The sequence below is a fragment of the Apis laboriosa genome, unplaced genomic scaffold, assembly GCF_014066325.1.
Source record: "Apis laboriosa isolate Shangri-la unplaced genomic scaffold, ASM1406632v1 scaffold9_cov152, whole genome shotgun sequence".
NCBI lineage: Eukaryota > Metazoa > Arthropoda > Insecta > Hymenoptera > Apidae > Apis > Apis laboriosa.
Genome location: NW_025224966.1, coordinates 2557624 through 2574841, shown reverse-complemented (window position 1 = coordinate 2574841; position 17218 = coordinate 2557624). Strand labels below are relative to the sequence as shown.

Sequence of the window (17218 nt, the reverse complement as noted above, 5' to 3'; positions counted from 1 at the left end):
TTGTTTTCCAGCAGACCGTTTCTGCTGTGAGAAGGGTCCAGTTTCCGTCAAACTAGCGTTTTTGCGCCGGTTACCCCGACTGGCTGCGCGACCACCACGTTTCGACACCGTTTCGTAAGCCCTTCTTTCTTCCTAACAACCGACACGCGTTCGAAAGAATCCACGCGACCCTCCACATCTCGCTCAACGTCCAACGTCGCGTTAACCGCAAGAAATTGGGCGGTAGTGGGGGTATAGGGTTTGACTCGATGGAAAATTGCGGCAAAGGGAATAATATCGAACGAACGAAGGATTCTTCTCTTCGAGCAACGTCGCTCCAATCCTTTTTGCCCGGAGAATAAGAGAATAAACAGCGAGTTTTTTTTTTAAATTGGATCCCTCCTTGGTTCTCGGAGGTATTATAGGAGGGAAAGAAGAAGGTTACAGAGAGAAATTCCGTCGCCCCCTCCTACGGCTTCGTTCAATTTTAAAGTTGGGAAATTACATAAAATTAACGACGGATAGAACGAATCCTCGAGATACTCGAGGACGGTTCATCCCTCGGCTGTAGAGCGGGCTCGGCAAACGTTCCTCTATCGGGATAATAAGTCGACGACGCTTGCCGCCTCGCGCTCCTTCACGCTCGATGCTCTGCGATGCGTTCCATACTAACTAAGAACCTACTAAACGCTTCGTTCCTGGAAAGCGTCCTGTAAGTGTTCCCAAGACGTGCCCTCATCCTTGTTCTCGAGCGAGCTAAAATAACCGGGGTGGGGGGATGAACGCGCAGACACAATGTCAAGAATTAATCTTTCCTCGATGAACCTGTGCGTACAATTTGCGAGCGTACTCGCGAAACTCGCGTAGAAAGATGGGGAGAGATAAATTAATAGATAAGTAGAGCGGATACGGGTAAAGTGGGGAAAATTTCCTTCTCGAAATTCGTTTTATCGGAAGCGAGGCTCGATCATGGACGAGAAGAATCGAGATGGAACGACGTGACGTATTGTTCAAGCCTCTATCTTCTCTATGCTCTCAACTTTTTCGAAAACTTTTTCTCCCCTCTTCTTCTTCTTCTTCTTCTTCTTCTTCTTCTTCTTTTCCTTAGCCAGGACGAAACGAGCGCGCGAGAGGGTGGAAAGTTGACGTCGAACGCGGGTCAAGACGGGTGAACCTGAAAATCAAAGTTTGACAGGATCCGTTTGCTTCTCCGCGCGGACTTTGCAGACTTCCAGACGAGCACTTTTCCTTCCCTCGTAACGATACCGTAATAGCCCGGCCATTCGAGTGCCCTGCCTCTCTTCTCGCTTCTGTCGTCCACCTCTTCGTCCACCCTTTCGAGAGATCGTCCACCGACCGTTTCCACTACTACTCCGTCCCCAAACGCGAATACCGTGCTCCTCGAGGACTACTTAAAAATCTAAGTAGTCCTAATATTAGGGAAAATGACGTGAGAAGAGAGAGAGAGAGGCGCGAGTCTCTTTAATCGTTCGTCGATTCGAGTGTCTCTCCGAGTGGGGATCGCGGGCGTGAAACAATATTGGTATTTCAGATATTTTATTAAAGTTCCAAACGCGGGCCGGGGGGAGAGGAGAGGAAGGAGAAGGTCGGGAAAGGGGTGGAAAGCGGTTCTACAGTCCTACGAAAGCCGCTATCGATTATTGACTGGGGTGGAACGGAGGCGGAGAGGCAATACAGAGGCCTCCTGGGTTCCCGCGTTCGTTCTTTCATTCCGATCTCGTCCACCTGGGAAATCCTCGATCCTGATGGATGAACTCGCGATATTTAATTATTGGAACGGTGGACAAACCGTGTCAGGACTGGCGGTATATCTAAGGATTGTTTTTCACTTCGGAGCGAAGTGAAAAGATTTCGACGCGAGGATCGAACGTAGATAGAAAACGTTTCGATTGTATCGTTGGAATATTTTTTTTTCATACTCGAGTTTTCTTTTCTCCGTAATATCGTTTCCCCCGCATCCTTTCCCATTAATTTCGAAACGTTCACGATAGACGGACAAGACACGGAGTCCTGACGTCTCCTCCTCTTTGCGCGAGTTGCGCCCAAATCTAAGGAAGTTAGACCAGTAATCGAATCTACAAAACGAATTTCGTCGAAGCTCAAAGCCGGTCCGGTGCGCGGAAGGAAGAGAAAATCAGAAGAAGGAAGAGAGGAGAAGGAAAGGCAAACTGGAAATTCCAGGGGACGAAATTAATAGCAACGTTGCGGAGAAATGAGGTGGAAGGAGGGAGAAGAAAAGAAGGTGGAAGGCCACCTTCCTCTTCTCGATCTTTCTATTTTACCGGACGCTGGGAACAGATCAAATGCAATTTCTCTTAAAGCTGTTACTTCCTTTCGCTTGTCCACTCGGAACAAGAACGTCGGTCTTGGGGGAGTCCATTAGAAACGGACGCTCGTGAACCGGAAATCTCGCGGGAGTCGGAGGGGGAGGAGTGGAAGGAACGGGGCGATGCCGGTAACCGTAGAAGCCGGAGATAAAAAGGGAGCAACCGTGTCAAGGGAGGGAGGATAAAAAGAGAGAAGATATCAAACCGTTCCTCCTGCAATTCTTATTTTTCCTCGATCGCGATGGATGATGACCGCGAATTTTCGTTCCGTCGAAAACGTCCCTTGACTCTCTGAATTCTTCAGCCTCGAACGCTGAATAAGCGGATTGAAACGAAGAGGAAGAGAATTGCCTCGTTCTGATTGTTTCTGCTCGAAAATGATATTCGACGATCGCGTGCGCGATTCGATCGGCCGTTAAACCTAGAAATATTCCATTCCGTGCGTCGTTTCGTTTCGGGTCGAGCGGGAAGCAGAGAAAAAATTAGAGAGCTATACTTTTCGTTTTTTCGTACTTTCCTTTGCTTCTTTCTTTTTTTTTTTTTCTTCTTCTTCTTCTTTTCCATTCTCTTTAGAGGATAACGAACCACCTACAGTCCCGGCTAACGACGGGCATTTAAAGTTTAATCTAGCTAATTAATAGTGCTCGTCTATTAGCGTGGAGGGATCCCCTCATATTTTCTACCCCCTCGCGAGCTATACCCATTGGCTACAACGCCCCCACGAGCAAAAAGCGCCTCGTCTGATGCAGGGAAATGGCTGTTTCCTAAGTTTTCATCGCTCTTTTTCTCTCCTTTTTTCCTCTTCTCCCCCTCCTCCGCTCGTTTTTGGATCGAACCGTGCTCGCCTTCCCTCTTAATGTCACACAGCGCCCCTTTTTTATCCGGCAAGACGACACTCCTTCTGGTGAACCAACTTCAACCCAAGATTACGAACGAAACTTGGAAGGGTATACATTCAACGAAAGAGAAACGGAAACGAAACATCGAGTGGCAAACAGTGGTTAATAAGAAGAATCGGTTGATTCGAGTTCGTTCGCCACGCAAATTTCACCCAGACTTCCTATCGTTCCTATCCTATACAGCGAGTCGATGAAAAGTAGTTTTTCCCTCCGCTGGACTTCCCTTTAACGAGGAGTGAAATTTCATACGTTGGCGAAGCACTACTCGGAACGAGTCGTGTACTATCGAGTAACGGGAGAGCACGACGGAGAGTCGTACGTGTCTTTAGACGTTCAACCACGTAATCTCCTTCCATTTCTCGTGTTAAGAATTTATCCATTTTTCCCCTCCCCGATTGGAACCCGGTCAAGAGTCGTGCGAGATCGCTATCTCTCGTTATCTCGTCCCCCCCCCCATCCCCTGTTCACCTGTTTCTCCCTCTTATCCCCTTTCTCTCTCTCTCTCTCTCTCTCTCTCTCTCTCTCTCTCTCTCTCTCTCTTTCTCTCTGTCTCTCCCCCTTCGCTCGTTCTCCCGTCGATATATCTCGAATTGGCGGGCGCGACCATTAATTTCATTTTATCGCCGCATGGGATTCGAGGCGAGCTGCGCGGTAATGCGTTTTAAATGTAAAACAGGCTAAGGCCTTGGGCGTTAACGGGACGAGTCGCCGATAAAATTTGATTCGAACCCGCTCTCTCTCTCTCTCTCTCTCTCTCTCTCTCTCTGCCCGTCCGACCTTGATCTTTCTAACTCACCCCCGCGCCCCGAGTACTATATATCCACTGGCCTGATCCTCCGACGAGGTGTCCATCGACGAGTAGCCCCGATCGACAGACCCGTGCCCGATACGATACCCATCGTAAATCACCGTGAAACACCTTCGAACCACGGCTCGGAAACAGTCTATGGAATGCTCGTTAAAATCCCGTGTCGTCCACGGGAGGATGATGGCTAATAAAGCCGCGCCACGATATTTCAGTCGGTAGCGTTTTATCGGCCCTCGCCGGGGGTAGTTTCGTCGGCCCTCGAGCCGCTCTCTAATAAAATTGATACCCTCCCGTCGTGCAACGCGGATGGAACGACGACATCCTTTCCTCTCTTCTCAGGCGCGCAGCTGCACCGAGAGAGAGAGAAAGAGAGAGGGACATAAATTATTATGCGTCTGAGATCCGAAGCCGACGATCGGTTCGGTCGCTAGAGCCTCCTAGCATCGTTGGCAACCAAGGATTCGGGAAGCCGACGGAGGAAGGGGGTGGCCCAAGGGGGTTGGCGAACTAGATGGGTATCGTCTGCCGTTAAGCGGCTCAGCCAGCAGCTCGTGCAACTTGCTTCCACCCTCCGAGCCTCGCCCTCGAGGACAAGGCCGGTCTTGGTGACTTTATGAATATTCTCTTTGTGGAAGTCGCTCGATGCACTCGTTCACTTAGAACACGCCGGTACCTCGGCTCGGTAAACATTTTCTCCGCGCCCCTTCGACCACCGACCACCACCGATCCCCCACCACCTCTCCTGATGGAGAACAGAATTATTTACGAGCGAATCGTTAAAGTAGAACAAATAGCGAAAGAGGATTTCATCCAACGGTGAAAAATGCCATTTCGCTCCGGTTTCCGACTCGCGATAAACCTTCCCCTCCCCCTCCCCTTTTCGCTCTCCACGCTTTCCTCCTTCCTTGCTTTTCAAACTTCCCACGGATCGATCGTTTCTTCGGCAAACGATGAAATCCGAATGGATGCAAGCGCGTTTGAATCTCGATCTCCGAAACTTACTTCTTCCTTCCTCTGGTCCCTCTGGTGCATCGGTCCCGATTCCGCTTGCCGAAAAATACTTCCCTCGCGCGACGATTCCAATTTCTTCGTGACGTAACTAATCTATCTCGAGAGCGTATCGCGCGAAAATGGGAGGGAAGGAGAGAGAGAGAGAGAGAGAGAGAGAGAGAGAGAGAGAGGAGGATAAGAATGCAAACCGCAAACACCGCAACACCGCGTTAAAGTACGTCCGACGAGGAAGTTTCGACGAAGATCTCCGGGCGTAATCGAGTAACCGGTCCGGGGGCAAGGCGAAATCACGAGCGAGATTTCCAATGCGATCGATCAAAGGAGGGAGGAGGGAGGGCCTCGTAGGAGGATGAAAGCACCTTGCCAATCCGGCCAATCCCCCCCGGCCGTCCACGGAGAAGTCAATGTATTCTCGGCCAACTGAGTACCGAGGGTACCTGTGCAGCCAGCCAACTGGCCATTCGAAATGCGCAAACACCGGCAACAGTGGTCGGTGGACCGCGGGGTCAGCCGACGTTGGATTAATTATGCATCGGCCCTCGGCCAGGGTGCACTGTTCTCCGCTCATCCACCGGCCAATTAGCTCCAAAAACAGTCGCAAGACCCGAAATCCGGCCAAAGACTACCTGATATTCCCGCGGAACGAGGATGGAGAAAGAAAAGGTGGTGGTGGTGGTGGTGGTGACACGTCGTCGCGAAAAAATCTTCCGGATTTTTGAAACAAGCCTTTTCTAAATCTGCCATCGAACCGGTTTCATTAGAGGAGCGAAGTCTGAATCTAAAACTGATCAACTTGGATTCGACGTTCCCTTAGATCGAAAAGTATCTTCTCGAAAAATTATTTCAACTTTTTAAGTACATCGTTACATCGGATGATAGTTAAACACGTAATTTTCTATCGTCCCTAATTCTATCGCTCGTTGCAACGCGTCGAGGCTGAATCGGAGAGGGTAATTCTGTTTCATCCATTAGAGGGGGGAAAAAATAAAAAAGGCACGTAGGAGGACAACGGTGCGAATGGACCGGTTTCTTGGTTCGAAAGCGGTGGGAGGAGGAGTATCGAAAGTTGGGAGTGCACGAGACTGCCAGGCATTAATCCCGTTTAGCCGGGGTTTATTGCCCGCGCCAAGTAAATTGGTAGGGCCCGCGCTAAATACCAGGAATACAATTTCCATCGGCCATGGCCACCGTTTATCCCTCTCCGACCCGAGATTCCTCTCCACGCCGAAGGGAGAAACGATCGGAGCGAAAGGACGCGAGCCGTCTCCAATTGGAAAATGGTCCACCATGGTTCGACGAGCATGTACATTACCCTCCACAAGTATTCCTCCATCTTCGTTCCCCACCATCTCGTCGAGGTGTCGACGGAACGTTTCCATTATTCGGCTCGAAACGGCATCGAACATTAAATTATTTATTAAGCTACGTAGATATGTAGACGCAAAGAGAAACGTGAAACGGAATGAAAAAGAATGTACATATGTTTAGCAAGTGTTATTTTATGAAAATGACTTGCGTCTGTTCAAAGTTCTTTTCATTGTTTAAATTTTTTAAATCATCCGAGTAATTAATTTATCAAATACGATTGTCACGTATCTAGGATTATTCGAGTAGAGAGATGCAATCTTTTCGTACTCGATCGATTACCGAATTAAATTAAATCATCCGAATAGTTAATTAATTTATCAAATACGATTATTAGTATCTAGAATTATTCGAGTAGAGAGAGATGCAATCTTTTTCTCGATCGAATTGCGAGCAGCTAGTCTCGCTTTCACTCTGCCCAGTCTAATTCGATCAAACGGCAAAGAATAAGCGACGCGCTCTTAAACGAGATTTCGTGGTATCGGAACGCAGCGCAGAGCATAATGTAAACGTAACACGCGTGCCCGGCCCGACTAGACGCGCGCACAAGAGGGTGGAAAGGTACACAGTTATCGCATTAACTCATCATTGTCATTTTTATCACGTGCCCGCTTGAATAAACAGACGGACGTTGTCCTGGCCCGCGACTCGTCGCCGCTCCGTCTCCGTCCGACCCCTCGAAAACCTGTCCGCTTGTTTTCGCGCGACTCTTCAACCCGAGCCAGCCCGCCACCCGGCCTGAATTCGCGGTGCTTCACCCCCCACGTTTCCCTGCTCCCTGTCGGATTAGCCGCTAACGACTCGTGTTACCCGTTTGCAACGCAATTTTCCCTTCCACCCTCCCTCGCATCCTCCCTAACTCCGTCCCAACCGACCCCTAATTTTTCGCCAAACGATGAGGAATAGTGGATTACGGCAGGACAATCCGTACCAAGTTCGTTCGGATGGGAGGATTTAAAAAAAAGAAAAAAAGAAAAAAAAAGAAGAAGAAGAAGAAGAAGAGGAATCGCGTTACCATCCATACTCTCTCTCTCTCTCTCTCTCTCTCTCTCTCGTCTCGAAATAATTTCGAAAAGAGAATCGAGTAGGAGGATTGTAAGAGGACGTATTAAGGATTAAAGAAGACGTCGTCTGAAGGAAAGGGAGGGGGCGAAAGGCGGCGCGCCATCGGTTTTTGTATATTTTATCCGGCACGAGAGAAATATCGTGGAGCGAGCTTTGTTGCTCGACCGGTATGCATCGTAATAAACTGGAAGACGGGCGGGGGAAACGAAGGCGGTGTAAAGCGTAAAATTCAAAGGGAATTGGAGAGAAGGTGACGGACGTATGAATGCTTCCCAGACGGAACGGAACGACTCCTCTCCCTTCCGCTCTCCCTTCTCCTCCAGGAATATATTTTGTTTATTCAGGATCTAGGGCGGGATGGTATTTCGAGACGCGACACACGCTCGAACCAGCCGATAAATATCGATAATCCATAATCCACGAGTATCGAGTATCGAGTATTTTATCGGGTGTTAGGTAAGGGAGGAAGCCGCGTCGTCGTCTCGTCTCGAGAATTTCGAGAGGAGTTTCAGGCAAGAAATTTCGAGCCGAACCGCCGTGAAATTCCATCCAACGTATGCGACGCTCTTCTCCCTTCGCGATTTTCGCGAGGATTGAAGGAAAAATTGGATCGGTTTCGACGCGAAACTCCTGGAAGAAAATCCCCCTCGCAGGAATCGATTCGCGGAAAATCGATGGAAAAATTGATCGATAATATAAAAATGATGGATAAATACGAAAAAAAGTTTGCACGCGATAGTGGAATTCCGGTCACGATCGGCGGAGAGACGAAAGGAAGGACAGAGACTCGCGTCAGATTGGCGGGGGGAGAACGGGGCGGACGAGCGAGGATTAATTAAGCTCGTTTGTTCGGCGATTTGCGCCGAAATCAAATCGCGTTGGACGAGCGTGCGCTTGCGGCCCACGCCAGCACACCCAAGGAACATAACGAATGGGTATCGCGCGCGCTACCAGGAACCGGTAATGCTGCGGGGGACGTTGCGAGAGGCCGTCGCTCACCATTACTAAGCATTGTGTCTGCGGTTCCACCCGATTTGTACCCTTGCCGACCACGCGTCAGGGACATTTATTAAAGCGGCACCGGTTCGACACAGGGGCCGCGGGGAGAAGGAGGAGGCGAGAGGGACGAGAGGAGGAGCGCATTTAGTCCCTCATCCTCCACAGATCGTTCCGCTCGATCGGTCGTTTCGCGATCCTCTTCTCCCCTCCCCCGTTTTTTACAGACTTTTACAGATCTCTCGAGATCTTTCGACGACTTCCTTCGAGAGGATACAACCGAGAGGATATATATTCGAGAAATTCGAATATCGGAAATTCGGAATAGAAGTCGGACGTAATCGAATCGGAGGGACGGAGAAATTGTAGTCGAAGAGAATGACAGGATGGACGTTGGCTTTTGCGGAATCGTGTTACTCGGCCGCGAGACAGGAAGCCTTCGCGCACCGTATCGTGTTCGTCGAAATTAAACAACGTTTCCTGGACGGGCTGTTCCGATCTGGTATGGCCGGATCTCGTTTCATTTAGCCTCGTTTACATCGAGATGTTCGTTGTTCAGGATAACGGAAACGGTCGTATCGTTCCTTTCCTTCTCTCAGGATTGGATTATCTGCCAACCTCCATCCAAGATGGGGGAAGGGGGAAAAAAGAAGAGGAAAAAAAAAAAAGAGAAAAAGGAGAAGGAAACGAATTAATTTTCAAATCGATTCGCCCAGCGGAAATAGATTCTCCGGGTGAGAAAATAGATTCGAGATATCGAAATTGAAACACAGGGGGGAGGGAAGGAAGGGAAGCTGCGAACATCCTGGCTCGCGGGGCCGTCAAATAATACGCGAGGTCAAGTAATTCATCGGCTAACAAGATGGTTGCTACAGGGGGGTGTTTAGTGGAACCACGGTTCGTTAAACCGCTTAGAATAGGTAATTACGATAGAAACTTGGTGAACGAGCCGGCGAGAGGGTTCTATAATGGAAGGCCGTGCACACGAAATACACGGTTTGTACGAGAGGTCACGACGAGCAAGGAGCATTCGCTCGGTGTACCATCCGCTCTTCCATTCCGAACCAAACTCGCGCGCGCGCGCGCCAGTGCTCCAAATACCCTGGACGCGCTTTTGAGCCCGACAATTCAATCGTGTACAACCAGGACCGAGCTGCGTGAATTTCGCTGTAATTTTACGTACGCGGAATCGGTTGGCAGGGTTGCGCGCGATCCTTTTCTCTGGAATTTCTCATTTGTGCCGATCAATTTTTCGCCAAGCAAAGCGAATCGAATCGAACGCCCCTCCGAAAACTCTTTCCTCCCCTCCTCCCGCGAATCGAATCGAATCGAGAATCAATTCCTCCTCCTCGGTCGATAATTCGAATTCCGATCTTTTCGATCTTCTCGTCGAGTTTTCTCATTTCCAAGCACACAAGTTTCATCATCGAACTCGAATAAAAGCGGCTCGAATGAAAAGCGACCGCGGGCAAAAGTTTGCCTCGAGCTCGAACGAGGGCGCTCCCCGCCATTCCCGTCCACGGCGGGAATTTTTGACGCGAGGCAGGTGGCAACAAGCGACGGGAGGGGGGGTCTCCCGCCTCCCGTAAAAATATACACCCGGCCGGGCAAATAATTCGATGGCTCGTCAAGCGAGCGCTCTCCTTTACGGATTAGCCTGTCAAAACTACAACGTCCGGCGGCGAGGAACACGCGGTCCACCGGTGTCTTCCATCATCCGTACCCGCGCCCCACTCCCTTCGTTCCTAATAAATTCACAGCCTCGTAAAACCGTCTTCCGGCGCCGCCGCCACGAAATTTCGAATAAATTCACGCGGTAAAAGCGCTAGCGCCACCCTCCCCTCCTCCCCCTCCCCCGAAATTACCGACCCGAATAAAACAGAGATCCGAGAGATCCTCAACGCGTGCCCGTTTCCAACTTCTCTAATCGCTCACCCTCGTTTTACGATTACGTGGCTGGCTGGAAAATCCAGAGGAACGAAATTTCGCGGGTATCGTCGTCCATTCGGCGACATCGATCCGTCCACGCTCGCACACGCGGCGCGTATTCCTCCCGTCCCGACAATTAGGGGAAGAGGGTAGAGTGAAAAGATGAGGAAAAAACAGGGAACGAGAGAGAGAGAGAGAGACAGAGAGAGTCGTCCTGATGGTAAAGTCGATACGTTCGTGTCTACGCGATAGACGTGATCGAATACGGAATTCTATCTACGACTATACGTACACACGTACGCACATAGGGATCCGCGATCACGATGATGATGCATCGCCCATAATGAACGAGCGCGAAAGGCGCGCACGACTCGAGGATTGTAAATAACGCTCGGCCCGTCGATTCGTTCCTCCGTCGAGGCATCGTTTCGAATCGACGGATATCCAGCGAACGTTTCCACGACTCGACTCGATACGCGACGAGCGTAAACGAGAGCTTGTCCCGCGATTTTTTTCCTCTCTCTGTCTCTCTCTTTCTTCCCCGCTTTTCACCCCGCGGCGAGGTGAAAAGCGGGGTGAAAACGAAGGAAGGGAAGAACGCGGAGCGCAGTGGTATTAATTATTAATCGGTTTGTTTAACGTGGGACGGGGGAATGCGCGCGGTTTCTCGGCCGGACCGAGTCGAATTAAACGCGAATTTCATTTCGAGATGGAATCTGGTCGATGGGCAAGCACGCACGTGAAACGAGTGGAAAGTGGGTGAATCTAGGCCTCTCGTGCACTCACGCGCAAATCTCCTTTTGTTTCGAAATTTCAATTAGAGATACACACATATACAGGCCTGGTTGGTACACGCGTCACGACGCGTTTCACCGTTTCTGAACGCGGATCAGAAGGTTGTTGCTTTCCACGATGAGCGATGCATCTTTAAATATCTGCTCGGGTTCAGTCACCTCCGCTTTCCGAATAATCCGATATACCATCCGACCACCGGTTTTATCTCCAGATTTAAAAATGCAAATTCGCCGACGCTTCGATCGGCTCGCCCGCCGATCTAAAATAGATGAGACGTCAAGTAGACGGGTCGAGGAATGGTCCGACCAACGGGAACGCTTACTTCGTTTAATCCGTTAATTTATCTCTAATACCAAAAAAGGAAAAGAAAAAGGAAAATACACACAGAGAAATTGCAAATTTTTGGAATGGAAAGTGGGAAGAAGGAGGAGAACGGATAGAGAATCGATAGTTTCGTGGGCCAACAACGAAATAATTCGTTTCCTCCTACCTGTCGCTCGTCTGTCCATTTAATTGCGCCTCCGCAATGAAATCCGATCAAACCTCTAACTCCGTTAATTAAACGCTTTCCAGCTAATGGATCGTCGCGTGCCAAGATATATTTGCATCATAGGAAAATCAAGCATCCAAAAGAGCACCAATTTTATCCTCGCCGGATTTCATTCCAACAATTTCCAAACGAAACGAAACGTTGCATATCTCTCCATTTACTTGCTCTCCGAGAGCGCGCTGTTTCGAGCAACTTCATACTTCGTCGGAGAGAATTTAAGGAATCGATCGACGAGAGCGCAGACGTGCTCGTACCGCCACGAGTGGCCGGATTTCCAGCGAATTTTCGTACGTCGAAGATCGTTGGAGAAAGCGATTCGAGCGAAGGCGAGTGCCCTTGTGCCGCTTTGCGTCGGGGCGTAGGTAACAGGGCCACTGTATCAAGCCACGCAAAATCCTTAATTATTATGCAGCAAAGCGAATCAGGAATCCGGATAATGCCGGCAATCGAACTGGCGTACGCGTTGGCCAACGCACGTAAGGGTTTACGTAGAACTGGTTTCGAAAGGGGCCAGAGGAGTCCCTAAAACCGCAGCGACCTCCAATTATCCTGTGGGTACCACGTGGCCCACGTGGTACCCACGCTCCCTACGGACCGTCCGCAAACACCCCTATGTCGGTCTTCTCACTGCCTGTAACGCCCCTCGGATTAATTCATTATTAAAATAACCCCATTCGCCGTGAGTTTGTTATCCTCTATTAGACGGGAATCGCGCGAAATCGAATTAAAACGTTGGAGAGAGGACACTATATTATATATCTTTTTTCGCGTCCACGCGATAAAAGAAGAGGAAGAAAGAGAGAAAGAAAAGAATCGCCTCGAAAACTCTGTCCCGAAATATTATTATCGAAAGGGACGAATCATCGATTTCCCTTCGAGACCGATGATACGCGCGATTGATCAGGATTCGTTGCCTCTCGAGGCAAAGTTTCGGGGTCGAGGGAGAGAATCAAAAGTCCTGATTAGGTATTCCGAGGTCGGACAAGGTTTCAACCCTCTCGAGTCCCGTCCAAGACCGGACGTTTCAATAAAGCCTGGCAAACGCGTGCGACGGTTTAAATCACTGACCGCGACGCGAATCCCGGTCACCAGCTTTCTCCGTCAATTTGCGCATGTCCCCGCGTCTATCCTCCAGGCCACGAATAACTGCGATCGATCGATCCTCCCCCGATACCGATGGACCTCGTATTTTCTTCTCGTTATCGTTTTCTTCTATCGCGGAACGGAAATGGCCAAGGAATGAGGGGGGGGGTGAAAAGGAGAGTGGAGCCATCCCCGACGAATCAGCTATTAATAAATGAATAATTCCGAGGGTGGTAAGTGGTAGATAGGTCGAGGCGCATCGAACAGCCCATAAAACTTTTCCTTTTCCCATGGTGACTGTTCCCCCTATACGCGTCGATTCTCTCGAATTAGCGAAATGATTTCCGGGAAAAGTTTCCACGCCGCTTGTCCACGGCCACTTTCACCCCCATAAATCTATCCTCCCTTCGCTCGCGACTCGACGCCCTCCTCTCCGCTCGCCAAAATCCACTCCTTGCGACTCGTCGTCGGAATAATCCGACGCGGCAACGAATTAACGCGTTTGATTGGAACCAAACTCGACTCGTCGTTAACGAACTTCGTTAACGAAGCACGGTGAAGTGGATGACGTTTATCTCTAAATAGATCGAATCCGACTCGATGAAATCACAATGAAATATGGAACTTGTCTTGAACTCTTCAAACGAAGAATAGAGAGATAAATTCTCCATTAGAGTTGGTTTTTCTCTCTCTCTCTTTTTTTCCAGGTAAACAAAACTCGACCAAAAAAAAGTCTTTTCATTCATTCTTTTATCCACGCGAAACGAATCGTCCCCGATCTCGCGAATAACTGTGCTCCACTCGTCCGGCTTTAAAACTTCATTTCCGATCCCCGTTGTTGCTTTCCGGCGAGAGGAAGGAGAGATCTCGTATCGCTCGTGCGAGTTCGCTTCCTTTCTCGTCTCTTTCTCTCTCCTCTGTAGGGAGAGGCCGTCTCGAGTTGGTAAAAAAGAGTTTATTTCGAGGATGGGAACACGGCCCTGATCACGGTTCATTTCGTCTCGAGTCTCACGACACGCTGGCCGCAACCCCCTGGCCATCGTTCCCTCGTCCCTCCCTCGTGGTCAAGCACGACGTTTCCTTCGTCCTTTTCCTTCCTCCTGCTCGAGGACGAGAACGCAAGGAAGGGGGGCGGACGAAAAAGAAGAGAAAATAAGAGCGGTACACGGTCGTACGAGCCCATAAAAATCACGCTCCTCCCCTTCCCCTCCGCCGATGGATTATTGACTTTGCGTTTGTCGGACTCGATGGCCGAATCTTCCCAGGCCGCGCCCAATCTGGCCGGCCACCGTTTTTCTTTCGTAGATTGAGGGCACACGGGTCGCATATTGGATCGAGATTCGCCGGAAATCGGAATGTTTGCCTTCCGAGAGAGCCGGACCTCTTCATCGCCTCGATTCAACAGGGGAGGGGCGAAAAGTTCGTCCCGAGAGCGACGAAGAGAGAGGCCATTGGTTCGATCAATTTTTCCCCTTCCTTCTCTCTCCCCACCACTTATTTTACTTTATGGTAAAATCTTTCCAAATTTCTCCTACACGAGTGTTATCTCGTTGATTTTATTAAAAAAAAAAAGAAAAAAGAAAAAGGAGTAAGGAGAAACCGGTGTTCGATCGTCGTTGGCGGTCACAATTTGCTCGAGAAAATGATGGACGCGGAGCGGAAACAGGAGTTTGTACTTAAATGATGAAACCAGAGCGCGGCTTTGTCGCATCGGCTGGAAGCCAAATTGGAAGCCGACAGGCCGGCTCGAAAGTACCAACGGGCAATAGCAGACGTACCGACAGACGGGCAGAGGAACGGCCGTTAAAGTCTCTTGCATCCGGTAAAACGGTCGCACGCGAGCGAGAGAGAGAGCGAATCCGGGTACAGGCCACGGCCAGAGACGGCCACTCGCGGCTAAACGAGCAGAAAGCCAAAGCAAAGCCGCGTTTGGCTAGTATTCGACGCGCCAACGGCCGGTTTAATTACTCTCTTCATAGAGACACTAAATATTCGACTGTCTGTGAGGTGGCCAACCGGACTCGACAGTTTGCACGCGCGCGCCGTCTCTCGCAGAAACGATAATTACGCGGGCAAACCCTTCCGTCACGTTACACGTCCAATCCCCGCGCTTCGATCGTTTCCATCGATTTCGGGGATATCATCGTCTCGAATCCCTTTTCGCCGACCGAGATTGAGATTGAAGCGCGCGCTTTAGTCACGAATCTCGGGAGAAGGATCTCGGTGAAGAGGAGAGGTAGAGGCGAAGTATTCATCCATCGAGTCGTGAACGTTCGCATCGATTATTTTTCCCGTCTTCGAAAACTTTGACGAATCCCTAATTATCACGTTCCACGCGATAAGAGTAGGGGAGGGGGAGCGCGAAAAGTTGGAAGGAATGCACAAAGGTGGTGTTACACCTTTCGAAAACTTAATTTACCGCCGGATAAATTCGTTGCAAACTTTTCTCCAGCGCATTCCCGCCTCTAACTTCTAATTGATTGTCGCGCGCGTCACGTTTCGACGACTCCCAACTTTTTCTCCCGCTTCTTCCCGCGAAAATTTCATTTTTCGACCATCGAGACCGCGAGAAAAGCCGCAAGAGAGAGAGAGAGAGAGACAAGCAAGCGCGTATTCGACTGGAATGGGAAAATGGCCCGCTCGTCTTTTAAAGGAGACGCATCCATCGACCTCTCCCTCGACCGCGATCTCGTCTCGTTTTAATTAGCTTCACCGGCTGGTAAACAATACGTAAGCCCTTATTTCTGACGAATTAATTTTCAAGAATTCCAACCGGTTTGCTCGCGCGCAAGTTCGCTTTTACTCCGAGGGGTTCGTCGAGGCATCCCCTTTTGCACTCTCTCCATTTCGTTTTCCGAAATTTCTAGGGCACTCTAGCTTCCTCCACCCGCCAATTACAACGGAGGCCTGGTCAACGGTGCACCGTCGACACGCTTTCTCGATCCCCATATCTTCGGCCCGTGAAAAATAAACAAAGTTTCTCCCAGAAAAGCCCCGGCCCGATAATATCTACCCGATAATCCAATGATTCGCGTTCCCGTATCGTTATTATTCCTCGTCGGTGGGGGATGGAGGGTGAAAATCATTGCGAACGGGCCGGAATATTCAAGCGGGTAATCGCGGTAAGAAGGACGGTGGAAGAAAATCCGTGCGGGAAGAGGAAGAGGAAGAGGTGGCGCGCGGCTTACAGCGGCGCGAGACGCTCATCTGCATTTCAAATCGGCCGCCCTAGCCAAGATTTCCACGCGGCGCTCCGCTGCACGAGGCCCCTTCCCCGGGACAGGGGTCGCGTGTCTAACCGATGGAATCCAATACGATGGAATATCGGTGGTGGATCGGCCGGTGCCGAGTTCGCCCGAGCGGAAGTCTCGGCGGCTTTCCGCCTCCGAGCAAGTACACCGCACGGGAAGAAGCGCTATCTTCTCCCCGTTGACGAATGGGCCGGATTCGTTGGAACCGGTTCGAAAGGTGTTTGAAAGATGATGACAACTTACCTTGCCGACTCCGGTGAGCTCCTTGACGCCTATCCTCCGCAGGAGAGCAGGTGGCGCGGGTGGCGGAGATTTGAGAAGAAGGGCGGCGTATCCATTGGGAAAGATCGGTTGCTCGTCGGAGCCGATGTTCTCGTCGCCCGAGCGACGTCGACGGTGCGGGCTCGACGAGAGGTTTAACTTTTGGGCCGCTCTGAAATGCACCAACACGACACCAATATCGTTACCATATCGTCACACACATTGCCAACCGACATCACCACCGTCCACCCACAAATTCCATAAACTGATTCCCGGTAAAGGGAGAGCACGGAAACCTGCGCTCTGCTACGCGACCTCGCGTGTCTAATAAACCCTTCACGGCGTGGAATTCGCAGGTAACAGACGCGCGAGGCACGCGCTGCGAGATCGAGCAACGGCTTAAATCTCAGGAGGGAGGCGAAACTCGTTCGTTCGTTCGTCTCGAACTCGTGTTTTCTATCTCGAAGATACGAAGGAGAAAGAGAGAGAGAGAGAGAGAAAGGAAAGGGTCGACGGATCGCGGAAGGTATGTGTCTCGAGGGTGACTGGGTGACATACTCCGCGAGGCAAGCCGGTAATCAGCGAAGGTAATGTGCCGGAACCCGGTGCGCGACAGAAAGAGAAAGGATCAGGCGAGAGAGAGAGAGAGAGAGAGAGAAAGGGGGTGAAGAAGCGTAACGCAGTGGGACCATAGGGCTCACTTTTGGCGGGGGCAGAGGACTCGGTTCAGGGGCTTGGTCGCCCTAACTTCTCCAGCCCTCGGGCCTCGTTAACCCACGCTCTGTGAAATTGGAAATACCAACGAGAGAGCCAACTCTCTCTCTCTCTCTCTCTCTCGTTACCCTTCACCCTTCGTCCTCTCCTCTCTCGTTCCTTCT

General features: G+C 50.4%; 1 protein-coding gene across 1 annotated transcript in view; it reads right to left on the bottom strand.

Moving 5' to 3' along the window:
- The window catches only part of LOC122720035, a 252977-nt gene that overhangs the window by 74824 nt on the left and 160935 nt on the right, over positions 1-17218 (bottom strand). The window contains exon 6 of the mRNA XM_043946439.1: positions 16323-16512. Within this exon, the coding sequence (XP_043802374.1) occupies positions 16323-16512 (190 nt within the window). The remainder of the gene's footprint in view (positions 1-16322; positions 16513-17218) is intronic.